Source organism: Rhinichthys klamathensis, unplaced genomic scaffold, assembly GCF_029890125.1.
Source record: "Rhinichthys klamathensis goyatoka isolate OS25496 unplaced genomic scaffold, OSU_Roscu_1.1 h1tg000518l_1, whole genome shotgun sequence".
In the NCBI taxonomy this organism is placed as follows: domain Eukaryota; kingdom Metazoa; phylum Chordata; class Actinopteri; order Cypriniformes; family Leuciscidae; genus Rhinichthys; species Rhinichthys klamathensis.
In genome coordinates, this window is record NW_026606997.1 from 162,905 (window position 1) to 190,000 (window position 27,096).

The 27,096-nt window shown below is 39.0% G+C and overlaps 1 protein-coding gene and 1 long non-coding RNA gene across 2 annotated transcripts in view; both read left to right on the forward strand.

The window, feature by feature from the left end:
• The first annotated feature begins 5,294 nt into the window (after positions 1–5,294).
• On the forward strand, positions 5,295–5,786 carry LOC130072980 (uncharacterized). Its single transcript, XR_008804196.1, has 2 exons — positions 5,295–5,363; positions 5,725–5,786. It is a non-coding gene; the product is annotated as an uncharacterized LOC130072980 (long non-coding RNA).
• Positions 5,787–7,545: 1,759 nt separating this feature from the next.
• Positions 7,546–27,096, forward strand: part of zgc:123305 — a 23,688-nt gene continuing 4,137 nt past the window's right edge. The window contains exons 1-17 of the mRNA XM_056238328.1: positions 7,546–7,695; positions 11,570–11,770; positions 13,020–13,115; positions 13,200–13,432; positions 14,660–14,764; positions 15,577–15,682; positions 16,456–17,170; positions 19,609–19,702; positions 19,975–20,168; positions 20,872–20,965; positions 21,352–21,421; positions 21,491–21,583; positions 21,765–21,838; positions 22,459–22,579; positions 23,113–23,261; positions 23,355–23,441; positions 26,703–26,855. Coding sequence (XP_056094303.1) covers positions 11,579–11,770; positions 13,020–13,115; positions 13,200–13,432; positions 14,660–14,764; positions 15,577–15,682; positions 16,456–17,170; positions 19,609–19,702; positions 19,975–20,168; positions 20,872–20,965; positions 21,352–21,421; positions 21,491–21,583; positions 21,765–21,838; positions 22,459–22,579; positions 23,113–23,261; positions 23,355–23,441; positions 26,703–26,855 — 2,576 coding nt within the window. The 5' untranslated portion in view covers positions 7,546–7,695; positions 11,570–11,578. The remainder of the gene's footprint in view (positions 7,696–11,569; positions 11,771–13,019; positions 13,116–13,199; positions 13,433–14,659; positions 14,765–15,576; positions 15,683–16,455; positions 17,171–19,608; positions 19,703–19,974; positions 20,169–20,871; positions 20,966–21,351; positions 21,422–21,490; positions 21,584–21,764; positions 21,839–22,458; positions 22,580–23,112; positions 23,262–23,354; positions 23,442–26,702; positions 26,856–27,096) is intronic.

Below are 27,096 nucleotides of genomic sequence, written 5' to 3' on the forward strand. Positions count from 1 at the left end.
ACGTTGTCTGCGATGAACACTAGATGTCTTTATATATGAACGGCTTCGAAATGACAACATCAGACTGAGGTGTGGGAATCAGCCAACAATGGAAGAGAGAGATCCAACAGTCCAGGCCGCAGTGGTTGGTCACGTATACCGAATGAACAAATGACGTATACCACATCGACTACTTGCGAACTGGAAGGTTCATTAAATGGCGCCCAAAAAACCTGGGCAAAACAGATTGAGGCCTTAAAAACAAACCACTTAGCCTTCCTGATGCCAAATAAGGTCTGTGGTGAACACAAGCTTCAGATATTTTCACATTTCAGAAAACATTCAAAAGTAACATTCCCATAATGTTTGCAAAATGGAATGTTCCCTTAACGTTCGCATAACTAAGAAAAAAATGTTTCAAACATTTTAAAAAACAGAACTTTTTGAACATTCAGAAATAACGTTATCATAGCTTAATGGGAATGTTAGCAAATCATTCTTAGAACATATTTTATCTCCCAGAAACACTCACATAAGCAGAACTCGGCAGGAGTGTAATGAGGCTTTGAATACGAGGATTTATAGACAGACCAGAAGTCACTTTAAGATGTGCCATTTAAGACTGATTTATTTAGCTTTCGCCCTTTACGATTCACTCCAAAGTGTTTGTGATTAAGGATATTAGTCAGCTTTGATAGGGAAACATTTTTCTCTCTGTAAACAGCAGATTCACTGAAGGCCTTCACAGCCATTAGCATCAGAGATGTTACAGATGGTTTCTGTTGAGTCCCATGTGAACAGCAGCACATTTCATAACCATAACATTTATCAATACATCATTCATTGTGAATGTGTAATTCATGTTATACGGAAGACCACAATCAGCTGACATTCATTTTCATATCAGTGTTTTTATTGCTCTTGCATTCATAGTTTCTCAAAGTCTTCTCAATAAAGTAACCAAATGCTGTGGGATGATCTATGCATTCTGTCTATATCAGGCCTAGTCCATATGCAAACATCCTTGTTAATCCTGCCGTCTTCATAACGAAGGAATAAAACCCAGCTACCATCTTGTTTTGCTAACATTTCCAGTAAGTTATGAAAAACGTTATTTCTGAATGTATGTTCAAAATGTCTAGTTTTATGTTCTTGTGTGAACTTTAAGGGAACATTCCATTTTAGAATTCTGCAAACATTAGGAGTTACTTTTGAATGTTCTAACTTCTCTGAACATTCTTAAACTGCTAGTAACATTTAAAAAAAAAAAAAAACGAACCTCCACATAAAATGTTTCATAAAAAAAGTTCCATGATGTACAAATAATGTTTTTGTTCTAAAATTTTGATAAACATTAATAAAGACCATAACTTTGAACGAACGTTCTATTAACATTACTGGAAGAACGTTTGCTCATAACCTTGCTCATAACGTTCTGAGAAAGTTAGATTACGTAGCTGGGAAATCGTCTTATTATGAATAAGGCAAAAGTCTAGTATCTCCAATAATTGCTTATTTTTGGTGTAATATTACACTATTCTCTTCTTCAGGTTTTCATGGCCATGGGACCCACATTTTCTCATTAAGCCTAACCCACATTTTTAGGAATTTGACCCAAAGTAGCCTATTTATTTATCTATACACATGGCCTAGTACAGTCCCACTTTTAAATTGTGAGAATATCACTAACACTGATGAATAAACAGTAGGCTAGCTATAAGGTAAGGCCAAATAGCAGTCCCAGTAGATAATAGGCTACAATAAATTCAGTAAGTTGGTATGAGCCAGCACTGCAGTCTTCCAAAAATATAGAAAATAACACAAAGTGACCTTTGCATTAAGGTTGTGGAGACTACATTTACCTAGCCTGGCTTTCCCCATACTGCCTTTGCGCAGCGCGATTTTATTCACGCTGCATTCAATGTCAATGAGACGTGGTCTGACGTTAGCCAGGCTAACATGGTCAATGCACAATTGTGTTAATAAAACACACTTATCCTGGTGAATAGAAGGATACCTGCAAGCAAAACCTACGACCAGTTACGTAGGATAATTTGTTGGTACTTTTTGACTTTACTACTAGTGACAACAACTACGACGTTGCGATTTGCGCGGGCAATTGAAGAGTGCGCGAGCAGGAGCACCGCAACTGCTGACAGGAGAGGACAGCTCGTGTTTTCTGAGGTGAGAGACTTTTTATTTCGTAACAAATTACAAATATAACGTTAGATTAATGACATTGACATATAGCCCGACCGCAGATACGGAATCAGTAACCAGTTTTTATAGACACTGGCAGTTAAAATCAGCTCCGTAATACGCAATACGCCCCCAACGGACGACGTACTACAGAGTGAAAAGCGTCGGAAGCGGGTTGTTGCCAACTATTTTCAAAGGAAAGTAGCTAACGCCTTCCCTAAAAGTCGCTAAATGTCGCTAGATGACGTCATACGTCAATTAGCATATTAATTACGTCATCGCGACGTACTTGCGTTCTGTCAGCCTAGTGCGTTTTCTCTCTAAATGAATGCTCTATTTAATATAATATAGCCGAATGTCAAATAAAGCTGTTCTCATTTCCTATTTTGTTGTTGTCAGACAATAGAACGAGTAGCTATAATATAGTGAATGATTACATTTTTTATAGGCCTATGTGGAACATTATCTGAATTGAGAGAGTTAGGGAACCGGATGAACTAAGCTATGTGATATTGAGTGTTACAAGTAATAAGCACAAGAAAATAAATAAAATGAAAATGGTCAAACTAAATTCTTTAAATATAAAACAAAAGAAAAGCAGATAAGTAATCAGTCCGTGGAAAAACACTGCTCATTCGCGTCTGTCAGCGGCCGTGCGCTCCTCTCTGCCATTCACTGAACAGGGGAGACGCAGCTATAGAGAGTGACGACAGGGAGGAAGCAAGAGGCTTGTTTGAGATGAGCAAAATCTGCGCAGAACCGATCACCGGTGATCAGCGCGAGATGCATGCCGGTTAGAAATGTGTCCGAGTGCGGTCCACCTTGCTCTGATGTCATGCTGAGGTGTGTCAAAAAACTCTCGCGACCGCAAGGCGCACGTGTCGGATTCTGCAGTCGCGCGCAGTTGCTCTCCACCGACTGCGCTGATCAAAAGCATGATGGGAAACGACTTGCTGACGGCACAGCTTAATGCTCATTGGTTTAAACAACCGTGATGTATTGTTCTCTTTTAAAATGTTTGATTTTAAAACTCTGATAGGCTATCATGTTTTATGTGTATAGATTATGTGTGGATATCCCCAAACTCTCTGACAGTGCGATCTATGTGATGTAATTTTTAAAAAAAAAATAAAAATAAAAACACATATCTGTAAAGAAAAAAAATGATTCATAAACATATAGGCCTATTTAAAATGGAATTAAATGAGTACTTTGGGTGTCTTGTTCATTATATTTATTTTCATATTCAAGCAACAAAACTTAAAATACATCCAGTTTATTAGCAACACCGTGCACGAGTGTGAATCCCGCGATATCCGCCTTTGATCTCACAGGTGTCAGATCCACTGCGAGAAGCGAGATCTGTCCGGCTTGCCTGCGCTTTTTTCACTCCTCCTCTCACTGCAGCCGCCTACTCTCGACTACATTTCAGGCGAGGCAAGGCGCATCTCAAACAAGCCTAAGACCTCGCGCTCGGAGGACAGTACTGGCAACATTTGGAGGTTACTGAGGTTTGTCCAAAAAGTCGCTAAAATTGTCGCTAGTCGCTTTTTTGAAAAAATGTCGCTAAAGGGGTCTGAAAAGTCGCTAAAAATAGCGACAAAGGCGCTAAGTTGGCAACACTGCAGCAACGTTAGCACGCTAGAACAAAAATGGCGGAGAGATTAGAAAGGTTGATTCTGTCAGTTCTGTATGATCTCTCTGATGAGGAGGTTATAGAGATATTAATAGGAAGGCTGCTGCGTGAGGAAAGTTGCTCAGGACGTTGACATGTCAGGTCGGCTAAAAAATGTGATATAGTGGTATAATTTTTTATACCACTATATCACATTTAGTTCGATGTCTGCCTACAATTTGATTGTATTAACTGCCCTAATAACGTTAGCAAATCATGAAAATAAAAAAATGACATAACTTAACTTTTAATAAAATAAATAATAATTTTATAACGATAAGAATTCAGGTTTGTTTATCAGTATCATAGCAACGCTAACTTCCGCTGGAATTGTCGGATAGGAACCGTCCGTAGCTTTTCGCAAGAGTTAAATTTTTTAAACGCATCCGGATGACCAACGGACACGATTTTCTTCGCACCGCACTCGGTCGGACCCGTTTCGGACCTATTCGCATGCGGTCTGCGAATCTCCATAGGAAATGAATGACTTCCGGTCGTTTCGGAGCCGTATCGGAGCTGATTTCAACTGCCAGTGTGAAGGCGGAGCCTACTTGAAGTGCGTCTGACAGAAAATTCAGCAGCTTTTACGCACGTCTTTCAGAATAAAACTCTTGCATCAGTAAAACATTCAGAATTTTAGTTGTTGTTGTTTCTTTGACTACACACTCTGCGACCCACTCAAATCATGGACAGTTGAGAAACACTTCTCTATTTTAAACTTTCTGACTGCATTATCCCTGGCTATCCTGTGGGTATGAGGTATAGGACTAGAATTTATGTAACTGATTAAGTGCTTATTTTAAGATGTGTGTGTGTCAGTGTGTGGCCCGGGTAAACTGTAATTTATGAGGACAATATGCCCTAAATATACACAATATCCGAAATTCTTGTCCTTGTGGAGACATTTTTTGGTCCCCATGACCATGAGGAAACAGCTTATAAATCATACTAAGTGATGTTTATTGAAAATGTAAAAATGCAGAAAGTTGTGTGTGATGGGTAGGTTTAGGGGTATGCTTAGTGTAAGGGGATATAATATACAGTTTGTACAGTATAAAAATCATTATGTCTATGGAAAGTCCCCATAAACCATGTAAACCCAACATGAGTGTGTGTGTGTGTGTGTGTGTGTGTGTGTGACAGCATCATCAGAACGCAATGTCCAGCTCGACCACAGGATTAAATGCAGGAATTTAGAAACAGACCGGAGCAACTGCCTGAAGTCCATCAAACGCTCATCCCTGCGAGACATTTTTATGCCCTCATTTGGTCTCAATATGCTGAATAAAATAAGACAAAATCGGTGGGTTTTTAATTGGATAAATTGGGTTAAACTCGGGTTTAAATATTGTTTTAAATGTCAATCATTTTTTTTCTTTTCTTTCTGTGTCCTCAAATTCAATGTCACTTTCCATCCTGCTACTTTTTCAGGGAGAGAAAAAAAAACACTTTAAAAGGACTCAGGAAGTGACATCATCATGTTGGGAAATCAGCAGCACAAACATCATCAGTAAGTATATAATCGATGGATTGCATGAATTCTGTTGTGTTTGTTGGTTTTTCTCTCTAAAACCTGTTTAAATGACACAAATCATCATAAATGAACTTCAAGTTGATGTCCTAATGTACTCTAACTCTCAATCCCTCGCTTTAGCTGTTGTGAACACCCTGTCACATCCTCCCTTCATTTGTTTGTTGCTTCTGAAACTGGATTGGCAGAACAGGCCGTCCAGTGATATAGCTTCACGAAAACTTGTGCAGTTTAACAACAGTGAGGTTTTGTCACACTCTGAATAAAGACAACACTATAATCTAAAACAAACATGTAGTTGCTGATTTCTGTTAATTATTTTCTTCTGCAATCATTTCAGGTCCTGTCCTCCAGCCAATGGTTATGTCATGGGTCTGACCTCTGACTTTTGACCTCACAGCGCACTAACAAAAAAGCCAATTGCTGTATCCCAGATGAAGCCAAGTCACAGCTACATGCAAAGAAACATTATTCTCTGAAGTTTATATGAGTTATGACCATCACTGAGGAGGACAAAACTCCTGGATCTATAACAGAAATGCATTAGAAAGCACAGCATTCACTCACTGGACACTAAAAGAAAGCATTCAAATGTCCAGATCCTTTGCTCTGCGGTATAAGAGATGATCTTGGATCAGTTTTAGCTCCATAACTCCCAACATACGTCACCAGCTCCATCTAGATCTTTCCTCAGTGCCTGCCTAAATTCATCCACAACTTTTGCGGAAAGCCTAAGACTTCTAAGCACACGAAACCAAACCAAATACAATTCACTCACCTTTGCTACAGCTGATAGATTGTGGTCTTGTGTCTGTTGTCTTTGTGTTGGAGAGTGAGACAGTTACACTTACGGGACACAGAAGTTTCTTCAGAGCATCAGCTCGAGTAATGCGCCCCTCCCACTTTACTCTCAGCCAATCAGAGCTCTCCGTTCTCCCAGACAGAGCCGGCCCACAGCAGGGATTTACCATATAAGGGCAAAGAATGCTCAGCCTGTCTTTGTGTTGAAGGCACACAGAGAACGAGAGACCCGGAGGAATCAACATGAAATGACAGGAAAAGAGATAAGCTGCCTTATTTAGAGAGAACTGGCCTCGCATCATGAGGGATGAGTGCGTTTGTGTACATTCCTTAAAACCCCTGGTGTAACATGCCTTGGAGCGACAGTGATCTGGCCAAATCTACTGGAACTCTGTTCCCTGGATAACTCTGTTTATATTAAATAACTCTCACTTTTATGCATGACGGTAGTTTAGTTATTGTCTTCCAGGGCCGTTAAGTTTGACATGAGCCATGAACCACATGAGAGAGAGTTATTATTATTTTTATGGAAGTTATTATCTTACTGCTCTTGGAATAGGTCTTTTATATCCATCATTAAAGCTGGAATTAATTACCATTTACAGAGTGTGTCTTTACAGAGTGTCTAAACACTGAAAATATGATGGTGATTGAGCATAAGCACAGCAGTTATAGATTTTATTTAATGCTGGGATACACATTATTAATAAACACATGACATAATCGCTGTGAGGACATTATGATTTTTTTTCGTCAGTTTGATTGACAAAAGTAATTACTAGCATATGTTATTTCAGATCTCTGAACAATATACATTTCGACAAATGCCATGTGTGACAAAGTATTTTATGTTTTTTAGGTGATAGCATTTATTAAAGGGATAGTTCACCCAAAAATAAAGATTCTGCTGTTGTTTACTAACCCTTAAGTTGTTATAAACCTGTAGAAGTTCTTTCATGTGTTGAACATAAAAAGATAAAGATATTTTGAAGAATGTTGGTAATCAAACTCTTTCTGATCCATATTGACTTCCAAAGTATAAAGTCAATGAAGACCAGAAACTGTTTGATTACAAACATTCTTCAAAAAATTTTTTTGGGGTGTTCAACAGAACAAAGAAACTCATAAATTGTTGTAACAAATTGAGTAAAAGATGACAGCATTTTATTTTTTGGGTGAACTATCCCTTTAAGAATGAGAGTGACACTCTTTCGAAAATGTCAACCAGAAAAACTTTTGTGAATTATTATTTTGAGAGTTATTATTATTATTATAAATCGTATACATCATATAAACATTAAAATAAACGCTAAAAAAGAAAATAATAAATAAAGATTACACACGCCCCCTCTAGCGGTTCTTCACTGACACTTGTGAAACAAACTCACACGTCAACAGAGGGCGTGTCCCGAGACGAGTCCTAGCCTGTCATTGGATGTCATTTGATTGACGTGCTCACGTGGGCGTTAGAGTGCAGGAAGTTTCTAATGAATCGCTGTTGTGTTTTGAGGTAAGTGCGATCGAATTAACTTCATAATTTCACATGATATTATTGTTAAATGTGTTTGTTTATCAGTTTTTGTCATACAAAATGATTGTGTTGTGTTTATAAACAGCTACGGTTTGTATTTGTTCATCGTAGATTGTAACAACATCAGATGTTTTAGACTAGAGAGTCATTGGATTGTTTACTTAAAGCTTTAGTGTTTATTTATAGAAACATAAAGTCAGGAAATGTTCTAAAGACGACTTTATATGCGAATTGTAAGAACAGTTTGTAAATTGTTTGACTTTGATGCTCGACAGTGGACACGGAGTCTTACAAAACAACGGATTTATTTGGTATTTATTATTATCTCTTTATTCTGGAAGTCATTTGAGTGTTAAAGAATCCGTTTAATCATGTTAAACGTCTAAAATAAGGGGTTTCTTCTCATGTTTCAATGTGACGTAGTGTAGCGTACTGTTAAACTGCAACAGGATTAAATTATTCATTTACAGTCCTGCTCAAACATGATAGTTTTCTTTTAAACGTTTAGATTTGTCTTGACTTGCCACAATGGTTTTCTCAGATAGCTGGTGGATTTTATTTTTAAACAAAATTAAGTTCTTTTATACAGCAAGGATGCATGAAAAATGACAGTTAAGACATTTATTTCAATAATCATAAATATTTCTTGAGCATCAAATCATCATATTAGAGTGATTTCTGAAGGATCATGTGACTCTGAAGACTGGAGTAATGATGCTGAAAATTCAACTTTAAGTTACATTTTACTATGTATTCACATAGAAACCACTTATTTTAAATTGTAATAATATTTCACAATATTACTGTTTTTTTCATCAAATAAATGCACCCTTGGTGAGCAGAGGAGATTCTTTCAAAAACATTAAAACATCTTTTGAATGGTAGTGTAAATTCAGTCATTTGGACAGAACTTATGCATCTCATTTTGACCTAATGTTATGCTTAATTACTTAAAATTAGTTTAAGGCACACATATAAATTATGCCTATGTATAAATTTACTGTATTTTTGTGTGATATTTTTGCCATGCATACTGTCCCAGGTGTTTAACAGTTGTTAAAATTTCTGGCCTAAATATTTTCAAAAGTACAGTTTTAATGACATTTCTATTTTTCTACATGGATGAGCATGTAAAGTTTACTCAAGGCAGCCGAGATGTACACATATATACTGAACGCACACAGGGTTTGAGTGATGCTCTGTTCAGAGGTCATAAGGTCATCGTGAAGATTGACAGACAGTCGCTCACTCACCCCTGTGCGAGGTTCAACATCAGTTCCTCAGGTCTGAGTCGAGTCCAGATTTATGTGATGTTGAATGGATGAATGTTCACATCAGTCTGTAAATTGACAGCGTTGTCGGACAGAATTAGACAGCCGGTTTGTTCTCTCTCTCTCTCTCTCTCTCTCTCTCTCTCTCTCTCTCTCTCTCTCTCTCTCTCTCTCTCTCTCTCTCTCTCTCTCTCTCTCTCTCTCTCTCTCTCTCTCTCTCTCTCTCTCTCTCTCTCTCTCTCTCTCTCTCTCAAACACACACAATTCCACACAATAGCAGAGGAAACTGCTGGCATGGTTTTCATGCTCTCTCTCTCTCTCTGTGTGTGTGTGCATGCTGTTTTCATGTTTAGCTGGTTTAATGTTGAAATAATACTAGTTTGTAATGCTCTATGTTGTGTAGCCGGGTCACCGTGTGTGTGATTTCAGATGGTGTTTGGGTGGGATGTGTTTTGTGTTGTGTGTGTGTGTGAGCGCTTGAATGTACTGGGTCTCTCTCAGAACCACCAGTATTACCTTCTTTGTTCGTTCCACACACACGGTTCACAGAGAGAGACAGAATAAAGGGCTTGAATTTAAGTAAAATAAGCTCTGCACACAATCCTCTACGTGTGGATGATCTATCCAGATAGTTGGTGTTGAGCTCATCTGTAGGATGAAGGAGGTTTGTACTCCTCGATGGCTGAGGGGTGGAGGGTTCCCGGCTTTACAGGCCTTCGTCATCATCATCATCTGTCGATCTGGGTATGTGCTCTTCATGGATCGTCAGAGCGGAAGAGTTTCCTCTGTTAATGTCGATTTATAATTCCCTCGAATGAAAAAAGTTTTTTATTTAGCAATTTTTAACTCAGTAAAGCCTATCGTATTTGATATTTCTAAGTCCAGATAAATGATCTGCTAAACCTGTCGCACACGATCTCCTACAGTCCTTCTGTCGTCTGATTGATAGTTCATATTTTATATCATGTAAAAACCTTTTTAACGGTACAAACGTCCTCCTTCAGCTCGAGCTTTACGTCTTTCTGCTGCCAAATCTGCACTGATTTTATCAAGTAAACAATATTGTTAGTAATATTTCAAGATAAACACTAGATTTAAGCAACTTTGGTTTATTCAATTATTCATCTTTTTTTTAAATCATGAGTATGAAATATGATCAGCAGGCTTTTGGGGAAGGTTTAGCCTATTTGTTCATCTCTCAATCATCATTGAATTGCTTTGTATTATATGTTTTAAAACTACAGAGCTTTGATCATAAAACTAAGCATTTAAATATCTCAAGACATATTATATTATATTATTTAAATGCATTTAATATGAGCATTCTGTTGTACTGTTATAAAGTTTTTACATGACAAACTATCAGAATTTAGTCTTATAAATATCAGCATCTGCAGCAAATTGCATATTTCTGCTTAGTTTGCGCCTCTGAATAAAATTGAGCTGCTTTTTTATATCTCAACTATATGAGCCATAAAAGCCTATCAATATATATATTTTTTTTAAGATTAAGAATTAGTTTTTTCTGTCTATTATTTTCATGTCATGCTTTAGGGTTCAGTGCTAAAAATGTGTTTAATGTACGGTCAGCCTCTGCATAAATGATTCAATGAGCTAAAATGTATGTTATGATGATTTATGATTTGTGGCACAAGGACAAGGTATTAGTTGTCATATCAGACGGCATTGACAGGTGTTTTCAAATGTTTTGAGTGATTTTTCTGTAATTGTTGTGCTCATTTAATTTCAGGAACGTCTTATTTGCTGTGAAGAAACTGTATTTTTATGTCTTCATAACGGCCATCAGACAGCCTTTGGAAAATCACAATCCAAACGTTGAACTGAGTTTGTGTTTTTGTTTGTTCACTTGCTTGTCATCCAGACCCGGCTGAGACTGCACCATTTACTCATTAATGATCTTATTATTAAGAAAAAGGTCACGTCTGGTCTGGTCATATCTTATTTGGTGTTGTACAAAAGTATTTTTATGTGACGTTTTTCTCAAGCCTGACATATTACAATGCCTGATATCAGTTTTTTTTAATGCTCAAAAATCTCTGTCCTCGTACATCTCAAGCTCAGCCTCTGGCGTTTTGCTACTTCAGCAAGTTGCTTGATTTATATAAAATGAAAATGGATCAGAAAGATGTTTAACCAGCTGTTAAAGATGTCGTCCTCTGAGCTAAAGAGATTCAAGTGTTTCTTAATGTCAACATCAAATCAAAACTCATCCTATTACTATTATTCATCAGTGCAGGTTTTTTTAAAATAAAAACTTGCTCCACTGATAAAGTCCTAACACCGAAGAGATTAAGGAACGTATTACCAATTTACATGCACTTATCCTGTGTGTTATAAACGGCCTGACTCAGTTTATATCGTGTCAGATTGTGTCACAAATGAAGGCAATGCTTTCAATCAGTTTTGGCGTGACTTCAGATCTGCCAGCATGTCATGATCATTAAGTTGAGATGTTGCGCACTGTCAGACTCTTGCTCTGTGTGCAAAGGTCACAGTCGTATATTAAGGAGTAAAACATGAGCTGAAACTCACTCCTAATCTTTGTGTGTCTCACTCTTCAGTCCCAGACCATGAACTACGTGGGTCAGCTGGCCGAGACGGTGTTTGTGACGGTGAAGGAGCTTTATCGCGGTCTGAACCCGGCCACACTCACCGGTGGCATCGACGTGATCGTGGTTCGCCAGCCTGATGGCACTTACCAGTGTTCCCCGTTCCACGTCCGCTTCGGGAAACTGGGAGTCCTGCGGTCCAAAGAGAAAGTGGTGAGCTGGAGTGTGGAATCTGCCATCATATTAATGCAGATCTAGAGGAATCTGTGTTTGTGTTCTTCTGAATGACATTAGTTAAAGCTCTTGTGCTTGTCTGACAAAATGTTCCTCTTTCTCAAAACTAACCAAACTTTAACACCAGAGAACCTCTTGTTAGCAGGAAATAGCTGTCAAGATGTACAAGCGATTAAATGTGTCAAAAATAGTGAAATTAACTACCAAGTTCTACTATTATTATTTTTTCCATTTTGCTAGACAGTGATGACAGTCATATTTTAATGTGAAATCAGTGGCATTTCCTTTAATTTTAAATGAAACTATTATTTATTTTTATTTTTACAGGATATTTAATGGCAGTTATATTTCCATTCAACAGTGGAATTTCATTTACCTTCATTTTTAAACTAAATTTAAATCAACCTTTTTTATTAATTTATTTGCAGTCATACAGGTGAAACTCGAAAATATCGTGCAAAAGTTAATTTATTTCAGTAATTCAACTTTAAAGGTTAAACTAATATATGATATAGACTCATTACATGCAAAGTGAGATATTTCAAGGCTTTATTTGTTATAATTTTGATGATTATGGCTTACAGCTTATGAAAACCCCAAATTCAAAATTAGAATATTGTGAAAAGGTCTTCATAGCTGTAAGCCATAATAATCAAAATTATAACAAATAAAGGCTTGAAATATCTCACTTTGCGTGTAATGAGTCTATATAATATATTAGTTTCACCTTTTAAGTTGAATTACTGAAATAAATGAACTAGTTTCACCTGTATTTTCAGCATTTCATTTAATTTGATTTAACATTATTTTATATTTTACAGCTAATTTAATACCATGGATAATTGCATTCAGCAATATTATTTTGTCCTTGCATTTTACACCTTGTAGCATTTTTTTATAGTGTGCCAAAGCTTCTTGCACAAAGTTTTTAATGGCCATTTCCAATCACTATAACCATTAGAAATAAACATGTTTTTTTTTTTTTTTTGCATCTGTACCTTTAAGACTTCATTATTTAAATGACCTCTGCAGACCATTCATATGTTAATGAGCTCATGGATAATGTAAGAGGCTTCAGTATGTCTACATTGCACATCATTTTATTTTAAAAAAAAAGAGAAGAAAATCTTATTTCCCTCGTAAATTGGTTGGTTTTCAGAATCCACATTCCTAAGTATTGCTCCAGTTCAGGTCACATGACGTAACCGCTGTATTCGCCCATCCACAGGTGGATATCGAGATCAACGGGGAGCCTGTGAGCCTGCATATGAAGCTGGGAGATAATGGAGAGGCGTTCTTCGTGGAGGAGAACGAGGATTTTGAGGTTTGTCCGGATGACTGAGTTCACGAATCTCTCGTCTAATGTTCTGCTGTGGTTTTCACGATTCTCTCTCCGTGTCCGTGTCAGACGAGGGTTCCCGCTCATCTCTGCACCTCTCCGATCCCCACTGATGTTCTCGAAGTGTCCGAGACAACCGAGTCTTCCGTCACGTCTTCCTCCAGTCGACGCAAAAAACGCCGGCGTAAACGTGCTCGTTCAGACAACCATCAGCAGCGTGAGGACGACAGATCCTCCTCGGACGAGAAGGGAGAAAGTCTAGACCAGGATTTCCTCAAGGACGAGTCGCTTTTGGCGGCCAGGTTAGATGTTTACTAAGCTTATTGTACATGAACTTTTCCAGCTACTGTCAGAAAGAAGATTGGAGGCTGGTTATTTCATGAAGCTCTAGTTGCACCAGCTGTGCATAAGCTAGTTTTAACGTAAAGAAGCACTAAGTTACAACTTATGCACTAATTAAACTTAAACTCTTAATGAAGGCACTTTATTTTACAGTACATGCGCTTACATGTACTGACAGTGTACTTAAGAAAGTACTGGAAAACTGGTAAATTAATCATAATAATAAATAAAGGTAATTTATACTTTTAAACGAAATACTTTTGTTTGTATCAGTATTGATTAATTGATCCTTATTCATTTTAAATAGAATTTTACATTTACATATTTACATTGACAACTGTCAGAAAGAAGTAAGATTGGTGGGGATTATTATCAACAATAATTGGTGATTATTCTTATTTTAGAATTTTTATTGTTGTAGTCTATCATTTAGTTGTGTCAAAAAGCAGAAATAAAACAAGACACTAGCTTTGATTACTTATGCATACTTAAAACTACAGCCTAGTTTAAGTGGCCCTAAGTTACAACTTACACCCTAATTAAACACCCTAATTGGAGGCACCTAAGAAAGTACTGTTAAATTGGTAAATTAATCGGAATACATAAAGGTAATTTATTGTGTTTTGTTTGTATCAGTATTTATTTATTGATCCTTATTCATTTCAAATAGAATTTTTGAATGTTATTTATTTACATATGAAAATGCCTTTTTTGATATTGATGATTAAGTAGTATCGTATTTCAAGTTATTGGATCATTATGGATAAACAACATCTCGTTATGCAACTACGCATTACTTTTCTAAGAGCTTGCGACCTACTGTGTTCTGGCTTAAAGTCGACATGAAACAAGTTGTGCTCATCTTTACTTCTCTATTGTGACGTATATCCGAGTGAAACGCTTCTGGAACAAGAACAAATGTGGGCGGGGCTTGATTGTGTCTGTGAGGAATTGATTGGATGGTTGTGGTTTGCTATTGGCTGATCTCATGTGAGTGACAGGTTATAGCCCCGCCCTCGTCATCAGAGAAGAGAAGAGATGCTGTGAGAGGGAGTTATTCTGATAATGATATGCACGAATAAATCATTTATATTCCATAAAAACAAAAAGAATTTTCAGTTTTTATTTCATGGTGACTTTAAGAGCAAATGAAAGTTACAAATGGTTTTTGTTTTTTCTCTCTACAGTAAGTCTATATACTTCTCGCTGTCAGAGGAACCCTACGAGGAATCGTGTGGCGCTCCGAGAGACGTTCATCCTCACTCTGAGGGAGAGTGTTCTGTTAGCGAGAGGTACGGATATATCCTTAACCGGTTTTGCTCACCAGTCACTGTGGCTAATGGTTTTCCAAAGTTACTAGCCACTCAAAATTTTTCACTGGCCCCAATTTGGACATCGATATCATGGTGAAAAAACTGCCATATAGATATTTTTTTATATTATCTCATAATTTGACAGCAGGTTTATAAGGCTGCTGTCACTTTAAGACCTGACGCACAGATCCATTATACTGTTACACATGCGTTTTGTTTCTCAACTCTTTATGTTCACTTAAAACATATAACTGACTGTGTTTATGTAAATACTCTGTGTGTATTTGACTGTTTAAGTCCAATAAGCAGCAAAAATTACTCAATTTAGTACTGAGGGGCATCTTTGTGTGCGCACACTTTGGGTGTGAGTGGCAAATGAAGCGAGTAAGTAAAGAGAGCCGGGTTTGTGTGTCAGAGAGATGAGAGAGAGAGAAAGCACAGCTGGTATTGTGTGTCTATTCTGCGGAAAATTAGTATTGGAAGCGTTTCAGATATTTCATTATTGATATGCATCAAAAACCCGCTATTTTTGACAATGCATTGCACTTAGTTTGCTATTTCAGATGCCTTTTTAAAAAACTACAATTGAAAAATATATATAAAATTCAACCCGACAAAGTGGCTGGTAGGAGTGACTGCCTTACACACCACTGCTGAAATACACACCCATCTGGTGGGTTGGCGGGTGTTAATGTCAAGCCCTGATCCTCAAACATCTTCAAATGATGTGTTCACCATATTTTAACTTCCTCTGTTCATATCATGAGTTTCTCTGTTGTCTCTGTCTGTAGTGTGTTCTACAGTCGGCCCTCCTCTCCTAAGAGTGATTCTGAGTTATGCAAGCCGCAGGAGTCTTTAGGACCTCAGATGCAGTGGAACTGGGGCGCTTTTCCAAAGGTACCGTGCTGCATTAAACTACTGCATGCGTAAGGCTTTCATCGCAGATTAAGCCCCTTCAAAATGTCAGAATGTGTCGAAGCCTAGTGAGCTTCCTACCTACAGTCAAACCAAAAATTATTCAGACACCAGATATAATTTTTTATATTTTTTACTAGTGAGTGCAGGACTCTATAGTTCATTAATGTAAGTGAGGAGAGCAAAATAAAGTAAACTGTGACATATTATACACAAATATTCTTCATACAGTGACTACCAGTAAAATGTATAAAAATTTGGGACCAAAAATGATTCAGACACTTTGACCTGATCATGTTTTCTTAAGTGTTTTTTCTTTAATTGCTAATGCACCTTTTTACACCACAGACTGAACAACATGAAGCATTGCTTTAAAATTGGTTGACCATAATTGGTATTATCTAATTGTGTAGTTAAATTTAACAGCTTACAGATATTCAACATAATAATAATAATAATAATTCATTACATTTATATAGCGCTTTTCTAGGCACTCAAAGCGCTTCACATGGAAGGGGGAATCTCCTCAAGTCATCTGTGAGAGTTTAACTGAAGGATGGACAAAACCAGTGAAATATCAACCGAGTTCTTGTCATATTTTATTACCATTTTCTAAACTATAGCGAATAAACTGTGATAATGTGAGAAATGTTGAAGGTGTCTGAATACATTTTGGTTTGACTGTAGGTTTGTTCCTGGACAAGGCTGTTATAAGACTTTCTGAGGTGATTGCATGTGCATCTTTGTTTATGTAGGTGTGTCAGGCAGAGAGGGATGAATCTGATTCGCTGCCCTCCTCCATTACGCCCGCTGACCACTCCCACTTTCGTACCATCCATCGGCAATCATCCTTCGACAGTGACAACCCTGACTCTGTTGTGACTGTGGTGAGACCAGAACCTCAGATTGGTACGACCAGCCATGACCAAGTGGTTTCTTCATCCTTTAAGGTCACCGAAACGGATGTAGTGACCTTTCAATCCGCAGACGACTCCTTGACCACACTGGAAAACATCGAGATTAGAGACTTAACATCTGAAACTGTTAGCAGCACAGACAATGATACTAAAACGTATGATATAACTAGCTCTGCTAATACAATCCATGGGACCAATGCTGTCAACAATGCAGGTATTTCAGATGCTGACATAGAAAGCCAAGAGACCTGGGATGAGGATAATATCTCCAAAATCCAAACCATTACCCATGTCACGTTCAGTGAGACTGAATCAAAGGTTTTAGAAGCAGAAACTGAAATAAACTCAATCACGGTTTTACCAAAACACCAAAGCTCAGCTGAAAAACTGACTCTCAGGACAGGAGACTCAGAGGAGGGGGCGGGATTAGAGACTTCACTGACCAATCAGGACGCTGACAACGCTAGAGTGACGGAGTCCATCGTCCAATCAGAGGATCAGACAGCTCTCGAGTCGTCCTCTAAAGCCTCAGACTCTCAGGACAAGAGGAAAGGTAGTGGATTACATTGGGTGCTTCTCGATTCTTATTTGTGCATCCTCGTTTCTTTTCCTCGCTTCCTTTCCTCGCTTCTCAGCTCCACTCCTGTAGGACTGGAGGCTCCGAAGGCTGCAAGGAAAAGAAACGAGGACGGAGGAATCGAAGGAAAGCTTTTTTGTATATTGGAATATTCCTGATCACACAGCGTCATCAGCAGCGCTCAAAGGATCTGCCCTTATGTTGTTGAAGTTTGGTTATTTAAGAAATTCATAGTAAATAAAATATAAAGCAAGATACCCTGTTGAAATATGTAAGATGTGTGGTTTATATAACCTGCAAAGGTAAAGTATAAATTAAAATGATTGTGACTGAGGGGGGAGGAGGAATTTATACGTGCTTCACGTTAAGTCGATAAAACTCTTCCGCAAAGGATACACCCGTGTCTCCTCGCTCATGACTCCTCAGGAAGCCTCCTCACTCCTCGATCCTCGCCTCCTCACGCCTCACTCTTTGCCCCCCTACTCCTCGATCCTCGCCTCCTCACTCCTCGCCTCCTTGCCACTCGATCCTCGCCCCCCTACTCCTTGATCCTCGCCTCCTCACACCTCAATCCTCGCCTCCTCACGCCTCGATCCTCGCCTCCTCACGCCTCAATCCTTGCATCTTGCCTCCTCACGCCTCGATCCTCACCTCCTCACCTCCTCACTACTCGATCCTCGCCCCCTACTCATCGATCCTCACCTCTTTACTCCTCGATCCTCGCCCCCCCTACTCCTTGATCCTCGCCTCTTTACGCCTCGATCCTCACCTTCGCAAGCCTCAATCCTCGCATCTCGCCTCCTCACGCCTCGATCCTCACCTCCTCACGCCTCGATCCTCGCCTCCTTACTCCTCGATCCTTGCCTTCTCACTCCTTGATCCTTGCCTCCTCACTCCTCGCCCCCTACTCCTTGATCCTCTTCTCCTCGCCTCCTTACTTCTCAATCCTCGCCTTCTCACTCCTCGATCCCCGCCTTCTCACGCCTCGCCTCCTTACTCCTCGATCCTCGTCCCCCTACTCCTCGATCCTCACCTCCTCACTCCTCGCCTCCTCGATCCTCACCTCCTCACGCCTCAATCCTCGCCTTCGCACGCCTCAATCCTCGCCTCCTCACGCCTCGATCCTCGCCTCCTCACACCTCGATCCTCACCTTCGCACGCCTCAATCCTCGCATCTCGCCTCCTCACGCCTCTATCCTCACCTCCTCACGCCTCGATCCTCGCCTCCTTACTCCTCGATCCTTGCCTTCTTACTCCTTGATCCTTGCCTCCTTACTCCTCGCCCCCTACTCCTTGATCCTCTTCTCCTCGATCCTCGCCTCCTTACTCCTCAATCCTCGCCTCACTCCTCGATCCCCGCCTTCTCACGCCTCGCCACCTTACTCCCCGATCCTCGTCCCCCTACTCCTCGATCCTCACCCCCTCACTCCTCGATCCTCGCCTCCTCGATCCTCACCTCCTCACTTCTCGCCCCCTACTCCTCGATACTCACTCCTCGATCCTCGCCCCCTACTCCTCGATCTTTGCCTCCTCGATCCTCACCTCCTCACTCACTCCTCGATCCTCGCCCCCTACTCCTCGATCCTCACCTCCTCACTACTCGATCCTTGCCCTCCTCACGCCTCGATCCTCGGCCCCTACTCCTCGATCCTCACCTCCTCACTCCTTGATCCTCGCCCTCCTCACTCCTCGATCCTCGCCCCCTCACTCCTCGATCTTTACCTCCTCACTCCTCGATCCTCGCCCCCTACTCCTCGATCCTCGCCCTCCTCACGCCTCAATCCTCGCCCCCTACTCCTCGATCCTCACCTCCTCACTCCTCGATCCTCGCCCCCCTCACGCCTCGATCCTCACCTCCTCACTCCTCAATCCTCGCCCCCTACTCCTCGATCCTCGCCTCCTCGATCCTCGCCTCCTCGATCCTCGCACTCCTCGCCTCCTCACTCCTCGATCCTCACCTCCTCACTCCTCGATCCTCGCCCCCTACTCCTCGATCCTCGCCCTCCTCACTCCTCGATCCTCGCCCCCTACTCCTCGATCCTCGCCTCACTCCTCGATCCTCACCCTCCTCACTCCTCGATCCTCGCCCCCTACTCCTCGATCCTCGCCCTCCTCACTCCTCGATCGCTCCCTACTCCTCGATCCTTGCCTCACTCCTCGATCCTCATCTCCTCACTCCTCGATCCTCGCCCCCTACTCCTCGATCCTCGCCTCCTCACGCCTCGATCCTCGCCCCCTACTCCTCGATCCTCACCTCCTCACTCCTCGATCCTCGCCCTCCTCACTCCTAGATCCTCGCCCCCCTCACGCCTCGATCCTCGGATATTGAGGGGATATTGAGAAGCACCCATTATCTGTACTTATTCTGTGCTTGAAATTGGTGTGAACAATTGACCTGTATGTGTTCTTCCTAGTCAAGCGGAGTCAACATTTGGGACCGTCTGATATCTATCTAGACGACCTCTTAAGTCTTAACCCTGAAGTCGCTGCCCTCTATTTCCCCAAGAGGTCAGAAGTTAAATTATCAATATGCATTACCGATTTGTTATAAATAAACAAAAATAAAATGTAATATTACCAACTTTGAAGAATTGCTCTACATCAAAGATGACCAATTTTCAATATTGAGGGTCCACTTTAAGAAAAAGTTATTTTAATGTGAATTTTGTGGACAGATCACTGTCTTTGATGGTTCTGACTGTGTTGTTGATGACTTGATCATTATTTTAAATGTGGAGAATGAGTACGTGTGTCCTCTTTAAATTCCTCTGTGTTTTCAGCGAGGCAGAGTCGTCGGATCTGCGCTCGTCCCACCCGTCGGATCCGTCTCCTCCCTCGGGTCAGCTTTCCCCTCAGTCTCTGGGCAGCACCAACGCAGACAGCGGCACTGAGTATCTGTCCGACTCCACGACTGACACTTTGGACGTCACCATGTCTCTTTGCGGGAGAGGAGACATCAGTCAGATCAGTAAAGGTACAGAACGACACAGACTTTTGTAGCTCCGCCCACTGTCAAATCTCATTGGTCCAAACTGCTGCTTCAAATAACCGTATGTTAAACTTTAAATGTATTCTGTAAATACAATATAAATTTAATATTCATTGAGTATATCATTATTATTATTAGCAAAAATAATAATAAATCCTAAATAAAAGATTGTATATTTTGTTTTATTTCTGCTTTTTGACAGTAACACATAAAAAAACAGTAAAAATTCAAAAATAAAAATAAAATAAAATAAAATAAAAATATTTATTTTATTGTATTTGATTGGTTTATTTCTGCTTTTTAACACAATAACTAAACAATTGTTGCACTGCAGCATTACAAATATAATATTTATTGATTATATTACTACTACTACTAACAATAATAATAAATACAATAAAATATAATATTATTTGGGTATATTATTTTTATTAGTAAAAGAAATATGTATTTTATATATTTATGCAAAGTTGTTTTGTGATCTATATAGTAACATATTTTCATCTTTGTTTTTAAATCACTGTTATTAAAATTATTGGTCCAAACTCCTGCTTCAATTAGCCGTATATTAAACTTTAAATGTATTCTGATTGGCTGTGATTTTGGTGTTTTATGCAGCATTTTATTTTCAGTGACAGAAAAATTTGTCAAATGTCTTTTTTTTTACTTTTTTTTGCATTTGTTGCAGAGAAGTTTACAGAGCATCTTGTCAAGTATCAAGACTTTGTCAACAACCCTGGAATAATTGAAGACCCAAACCTGGTCATCTGCATCAACTCAAAGTTCGCTACATTTTCAATTCAATTCAAGTTTTTGGTATAGTACTTTTCACAATACATATTGTTTCAAAGCAGCTTTAGGAAATGCTTGTTGCAATATAGTTAGTATGAGTAATGCTTTTTTATTTAGCAGTAAGAATCTGTGCATTTCAGGGATGAAATGTTAGTTTTAATATACTAACAATTTTTGTAAGTAATATAGAAAGCCTAACTGTTGGTTGGTTACTAACTTGGTGCATCAACATTGAATTAAATGGAAGTGAAGTCAACTATATTTGCAGTTTTATGTATTTAGACATGGCCCAATCAGATTTTTGTTTTATTTTGGTCTGCAGTTTGATGATATTAATAGGGTTTTTTGTTTTACCGTTGTGTTTGATTTGTTTCAGGTATTATAACTGGGCTGTTGCTGCTCCAATGATTCTGTCAGTTCAAGCTTTCCAGAAGACTTTACCAAAGGTAGGTCGGTCATTGATCAGTGCTTAAATGATTAATCATTCAGGGATAATGACTTCTCTGTTGTTGTAGAGCACCATTGAGCAACTAGTCAAAGATAAGATGCCCAAGAAGTCAGGCCGCTGGTGGTTCTCCTGGAGGAGGAAAGAATTGAACAATATTGCGGTAAGAACTGATTTCATTTTCATTCAGTCCATTTCATTGAACTAACAGAATCTAACAGTAAATAAATGATGTTTATAACTGAAACAAGCAACCCTGAGATGATTGTGCAATATCTGCTGACTGTGCCTGAATATCTCTAAAGCTGCATTGCACATTTATTTTGAAAAACTTTCCATGTTAGGGAAACACAAAGGCCGACTCAGAAGGGAATCAGCTTGAAGCATCTGCCGCTGTTCCTGGACCCTCTTCCCTGAAGTAAGACGTGTGTTTGCATGCATGCAGAATATTAAATATATGGACTCGGTATTTTTTTCCTCATTATAACATTTGACACAAATAATTGAGAATAAAACAATTGTTTGATAAATCTTCCTCTAGCCATGCACCAGCACAAGCCACCAATGATGCATTAAAAATGTCTTGTTTATTTGTGTCATATTAGACAAAAAAGGATGCAAAGGAACAAAACAACAGCGACAGAAGTTAATATCCAAACTTCATGCATCCACACCAACAGTTATCAGTATAAAGTCCAAAAAATACAGGACAAAAACAAATGAAAACAATGTAGATTGAATGCATCTGTGCACCACATCACAGCGAGTTCTCTTCGCACTAAATCTAATGCAACCGTTTGTATAACATTGCATAATTTTTTTAAGTAAGTTTGGTACGATCAGAGAAATGTGATTCCTCTTCTGTTCAGAGAGCTCTTAACCGTTGATATTCTGACTCTTTCTTCAGTTAAACATGATTAAACTCAGTATTATCTGCACTGTTGGCTGACTGATGGAAATGTGCATTGCTTATTTTATCTTTGACAGTAAAGTCAAAAATTGGTGTTTTTGTTTGTTTTATTATGTGTATGTGCACAGGAGTTCTGTTGAACTCTCGAGCGATGAGGATGGTTCTGTGTCCATGATGAAGACCAGTGAGATGATGCAGTGCATCAGTCAGATGTATCGCAAATCCCTCCGGCTGACCTCTGAACAGATCGTAAGAGCACGTCTAACAATATCATCATCGTTATCAATATCGGACGTTTGTGTGGTAGAGTTTAGTAAGGAGCACCTGGACTTTCTGCAACTTGGAGATAAATTGAAACAATGCACCACAGAAACAGATAATGAATGTAGATAATACCATTTATATTAATTTTCATGACTGTATTACAGTTATCTTTCTTTAGATTGTGTAATGTTTGAGCATGAAAAGAAAAATTCCCACCAAAGAGAGTTCTTCTCTAGATCAGTGTCAGTGTTTCTGAACTCCCTGAGACGCCTCCATTGTAGTCTTGAGTTTCTTCGAGAACGAATACGTCACAATATTCCTCATTTTAATAATTCATACGCAGAATAAAGGGGTGGGGCCTGGTTGAGTTAAGCATGAAAACTGACTCTAGAGGAGCCCAAAAACAAAATCAAGACTTTATAAAAAGTGCATAATATGGCCTCTTTAATAAACTAGACATGTGTAATCTGTGTAACTTGTATGAATTCGAGATTTTATTTATTTATTGTGTGTGGCAGGAGAGTCTAAATCTGCGTGAAGGGGCCAATAATGTTGTGTTCAGTGTGACCACGCAGTACCAGGGCACCTGCCGCTGCGAAGCCGCCATTTACCTGTGGAACTATGATGACAAAATCATCATCTCAGACATCGATGGAACCATCACTAAGTGAGTCTGTGTGTTTGTCTGAGCCTCTGCAGGATTTCAAGGTACTATGTGGGACATTATACTAACCGTTGTTCACCTTTTTCACGGTATCAGGTCAGATGCGCTGGGTCACATCTTACCGCAGCTGGGGAAAGACTGGACTCATCATGGCATCGCTAAACTATATCACAAAATACATCAGTAAGAAACACACAAGGTTCAAATCACAAGTGTCTGATTTTGATAAAACATTTGTGGTTCACTATAATCATGTGCGATTGTTATAATAGTTTTGATAGATACAGAAACTGTTTAAAGCAGCAGCAATGCAAATATTTTTAAGGTATTAATAAAAAAAAATTCCCTGAGATGCACTGGAAATAAGGGCATGCCATTTAATGAATTATATTAATTGCAATTAATTGCATATATACAAAGTTCTGTCATGAAACCCTAGATAGCGCCGGCTGATAGATCCTTAGCTCAATCTGCCAGCAATCACATCATTCTCTATAGGGCACAGCTGATTGGTTCTCGCTGTATCGGGAGCCAATGAGCTCGATGCTCAACCTTTAAAGGGGACATATCATCAAATCTGACTTTTCCCAAGTTTAAGTGCTATAATCGGGTCCGCTATGCTTCTACCAACTCAGAACACGTGAAAAGTGAAACCCAGTAACTTTGTTTTGGTGAGGCTTTCTCTGCAAGCATGTCAAATAATGAGCCGATCAGAGTTCGCTCTCCTTCTGACGTAGGAAGGGGATCTTATTATAATATTACCGGCCCTTAATCTGCACGTTTACACCCACGGAGCCGCCATTTGGTTTACAACAGTGTAACCAGTTCTAACACAATGGCAAAAGTTGGAGCAAAACATGAAACTGTTCTGTCATTGCGGCACAGACGAGCACTGAACACTATTTGACCAAAAAAATGTCACAGCCGTCTTATTAAGACCTCAGGGAACTGTCAACTTGTGTAAAAGTTGAACATGAGGATGAGAGGAATCAATGTAACTCCACAACAACTACATCCATCTATCCACTAACATTCAGAAACGTCCAGGTGCGTCTAAAAGTGAAACTCTTCCCGAGTCTCTCCGTAAGGCTGCACTCGCTGCGGGTTATTTCTGAGATTTGACTGAAATTTGCGTTTGTTATTGCTGGAGTATCCGAAGCTTGTTTAAAAAGGATCGATCATCTTTTTAGGGCTGCCACTAACGATTATTTTAATACTCGATTAATCTGTCGATTATTTTTCCGATTAATCGATGAATCGGACTTAAAAAAAAAAACACACATTAATTTCCAATCCTTTATTAAAAAACAGAACTGACAGTGCAAATTCACCGTGGAAAAAAAATCCAGTGCAAAAAAATGGACTAACAAAAAACATACACATGTATGATTTACATCTGCCAAATAATATATATAGGCTTTTTAAAAATAAAGTGAGCTGCTGTCAGAACAATAAATAATTGATAAAAAATAAAGAAAATTACAAATCAGAAAACTTAACAGGATTTGTTTGAACGTCCGAACTTGTTCTCTACACCACACTAGCACACACTCACAAACTCTCACACTCACAGATGCACACACTCACAAACTTGTGTTTTGTTTTTGTCAAAGATGTTATAATCTTTAACACAATGTTTGACATTTTTTAACAAGCAAATGCACCTATTATCATATATTACCTATAATAGGTAATAATAATAGCAATAATAATAATTATAAGAGAAGATAATATCTCTAGTCTATCCTAATATTAATTATAAATACAATGTATATAAAATATAAATACAATATTAAATAATATTTAAAAAACAAATACAATGGATTGACCATCTCCTATGGTGTGTAAGGTATTTTGCAGCTCATCTTTCTGAGCATATAGTGTTTCTCTGAGTCATTAGAGTAAAGATTGAAAAATTCAGTGCTGTAAATTGTGGAAGAAATATTCCCCTGCCCTTGTAGTGGTAGGCTATTTGGACAGACAAGAAAGTGTTTTCATCGTCTGTCTATCTGATTCAAATCACAGTCTGCTAATTCAGTGGTAAGAATTTAATTGTTGTTTTTAGTTATATCTTATATAGTAGGCCTAATTATATATTACTATGTAGTATGTACCAAATTACTAATGCTCAGACACACTCGGTCTCTCTCTCTCTCTCGCTCCGCGATCAGTGCTCCACGCTCAACTCCATTTTTTTTTTAATACTCAAACATTTCTGCGTCACGCGATGCAACGAATCGATTATGTAATTCGTTGCCAACTCTTTCAGAAATCGATTTTAATCGATTTATTCGATACGTTGTTGCAGCCCTTTTGCATTTAAAGGGTCACACCCAAAAAGAGCTATAATAAATGATCTGGGGGGTATTTAGAGCTGAAATTTAACAGACACCATAGATTTATAATACATCTTGTGAAAAGGGGCATACTATGTCACCTTTAAATACTGGTCAGCATTTGCTGTAGCAGTTGCAGTGCGCTTTCAGAAACCCTCCACCGTCCCCAGCTCCACCTGTATAGATCTGCTTCGGGTTATTCATGTACGCTGTATTGTACAGCAGCAGAAGCATGTCTTACTTGCTCACAGCAGCGCGTTGTGTTGTATGTATTAGCAGTAGCAAACTAGCAAGTCTCATACATGATCAGAAGCAGCAGCAATAATATCAGCAGCAGCAGCGAAGCAGATTTATTCCGCCAAGATAAAACATATCAACAGTGTCATAACCATTACCATACCAAACTCTCCGAGAGTTGTCATGACAGAACTATATTTGTTGACAAATTCCCTCATGTAATAGGCAGGCTTTGCAATATCACATCTCACTTTAACAGTTTTAAAAACACTGCCGTTCTGGTCTACCTGTTCAGCTGTTTTTTAAATATATGGTGTGAAATACATACATTTATTTCTGTAATTGATATATTAACAGCCCAATTAATACTTTTATTCAGCAAGGATGCATTAAATGAATAAAGTGACAGTGAAGACAATTATAAAGTTAGAAAAAAAATCTGTTTCAAATAAATGCTGTTTTTTTAAACTTTCTATTAATCAAAGAACCCTGCAAAAAAAAAAAAAAAAGGTTTCCACAAAAATTTGAAGCAGCACGACTGTTTTCAACATTGATAATAATCATAAATGTTTATTTAGCAGCAAATCATCATATTAGAGTGATTTCTGAAGGATCATGTGACACTGAAGACTGGAGTAATGATGCTGAACATTCAGCTTTGATCACAGGAATAAATTACACTTTACTATATATTCACATAAAAACAACAGCTTTTTTACATTGTAATAATATTGAACTGTTTTTACTGTATTTTTGATTAAATAATTGCAGCCTTAGCGAGCAGAAGAGACATCTAAACCTCTTGCCGACCCCAATCTTTTGAACGCTGGTGTATTTACCAATCATTTCTGATTTCATTCTTCTCTTGCAGGAATGGTTATAAGTTCCTGTACTGTTCGGCTCGAGCGATAGGCATGGCAGACATCACTAAGGGTTACTTACAGTGGGTCAATGATAGAGGAACTGTCCTGCCCAAAGGACCAGTGCTACTGGCTCCCAGCAGCCTGTTTTCAGCCTTACACAGGTGAGCACGTAGAAACGAGCCGTGTTACTGTTAGATGAAACAGAAGTTGCGCTCATCTTTTCTCTATTGTGACGTATATCGAGTGAAGCGCTTCTGGAACAAGAACAAATGTGGGCGGGGCTTGATTGTGTCCTTGAGGAATTGATTGGATGGTTGTGGTTTGCTATTGGCTGATCTCATGTGAGTGACAGGTTATAGCCCCGCCCTCGTCATCAGAGAGGAGAAGAGATGCTGTGAGAGG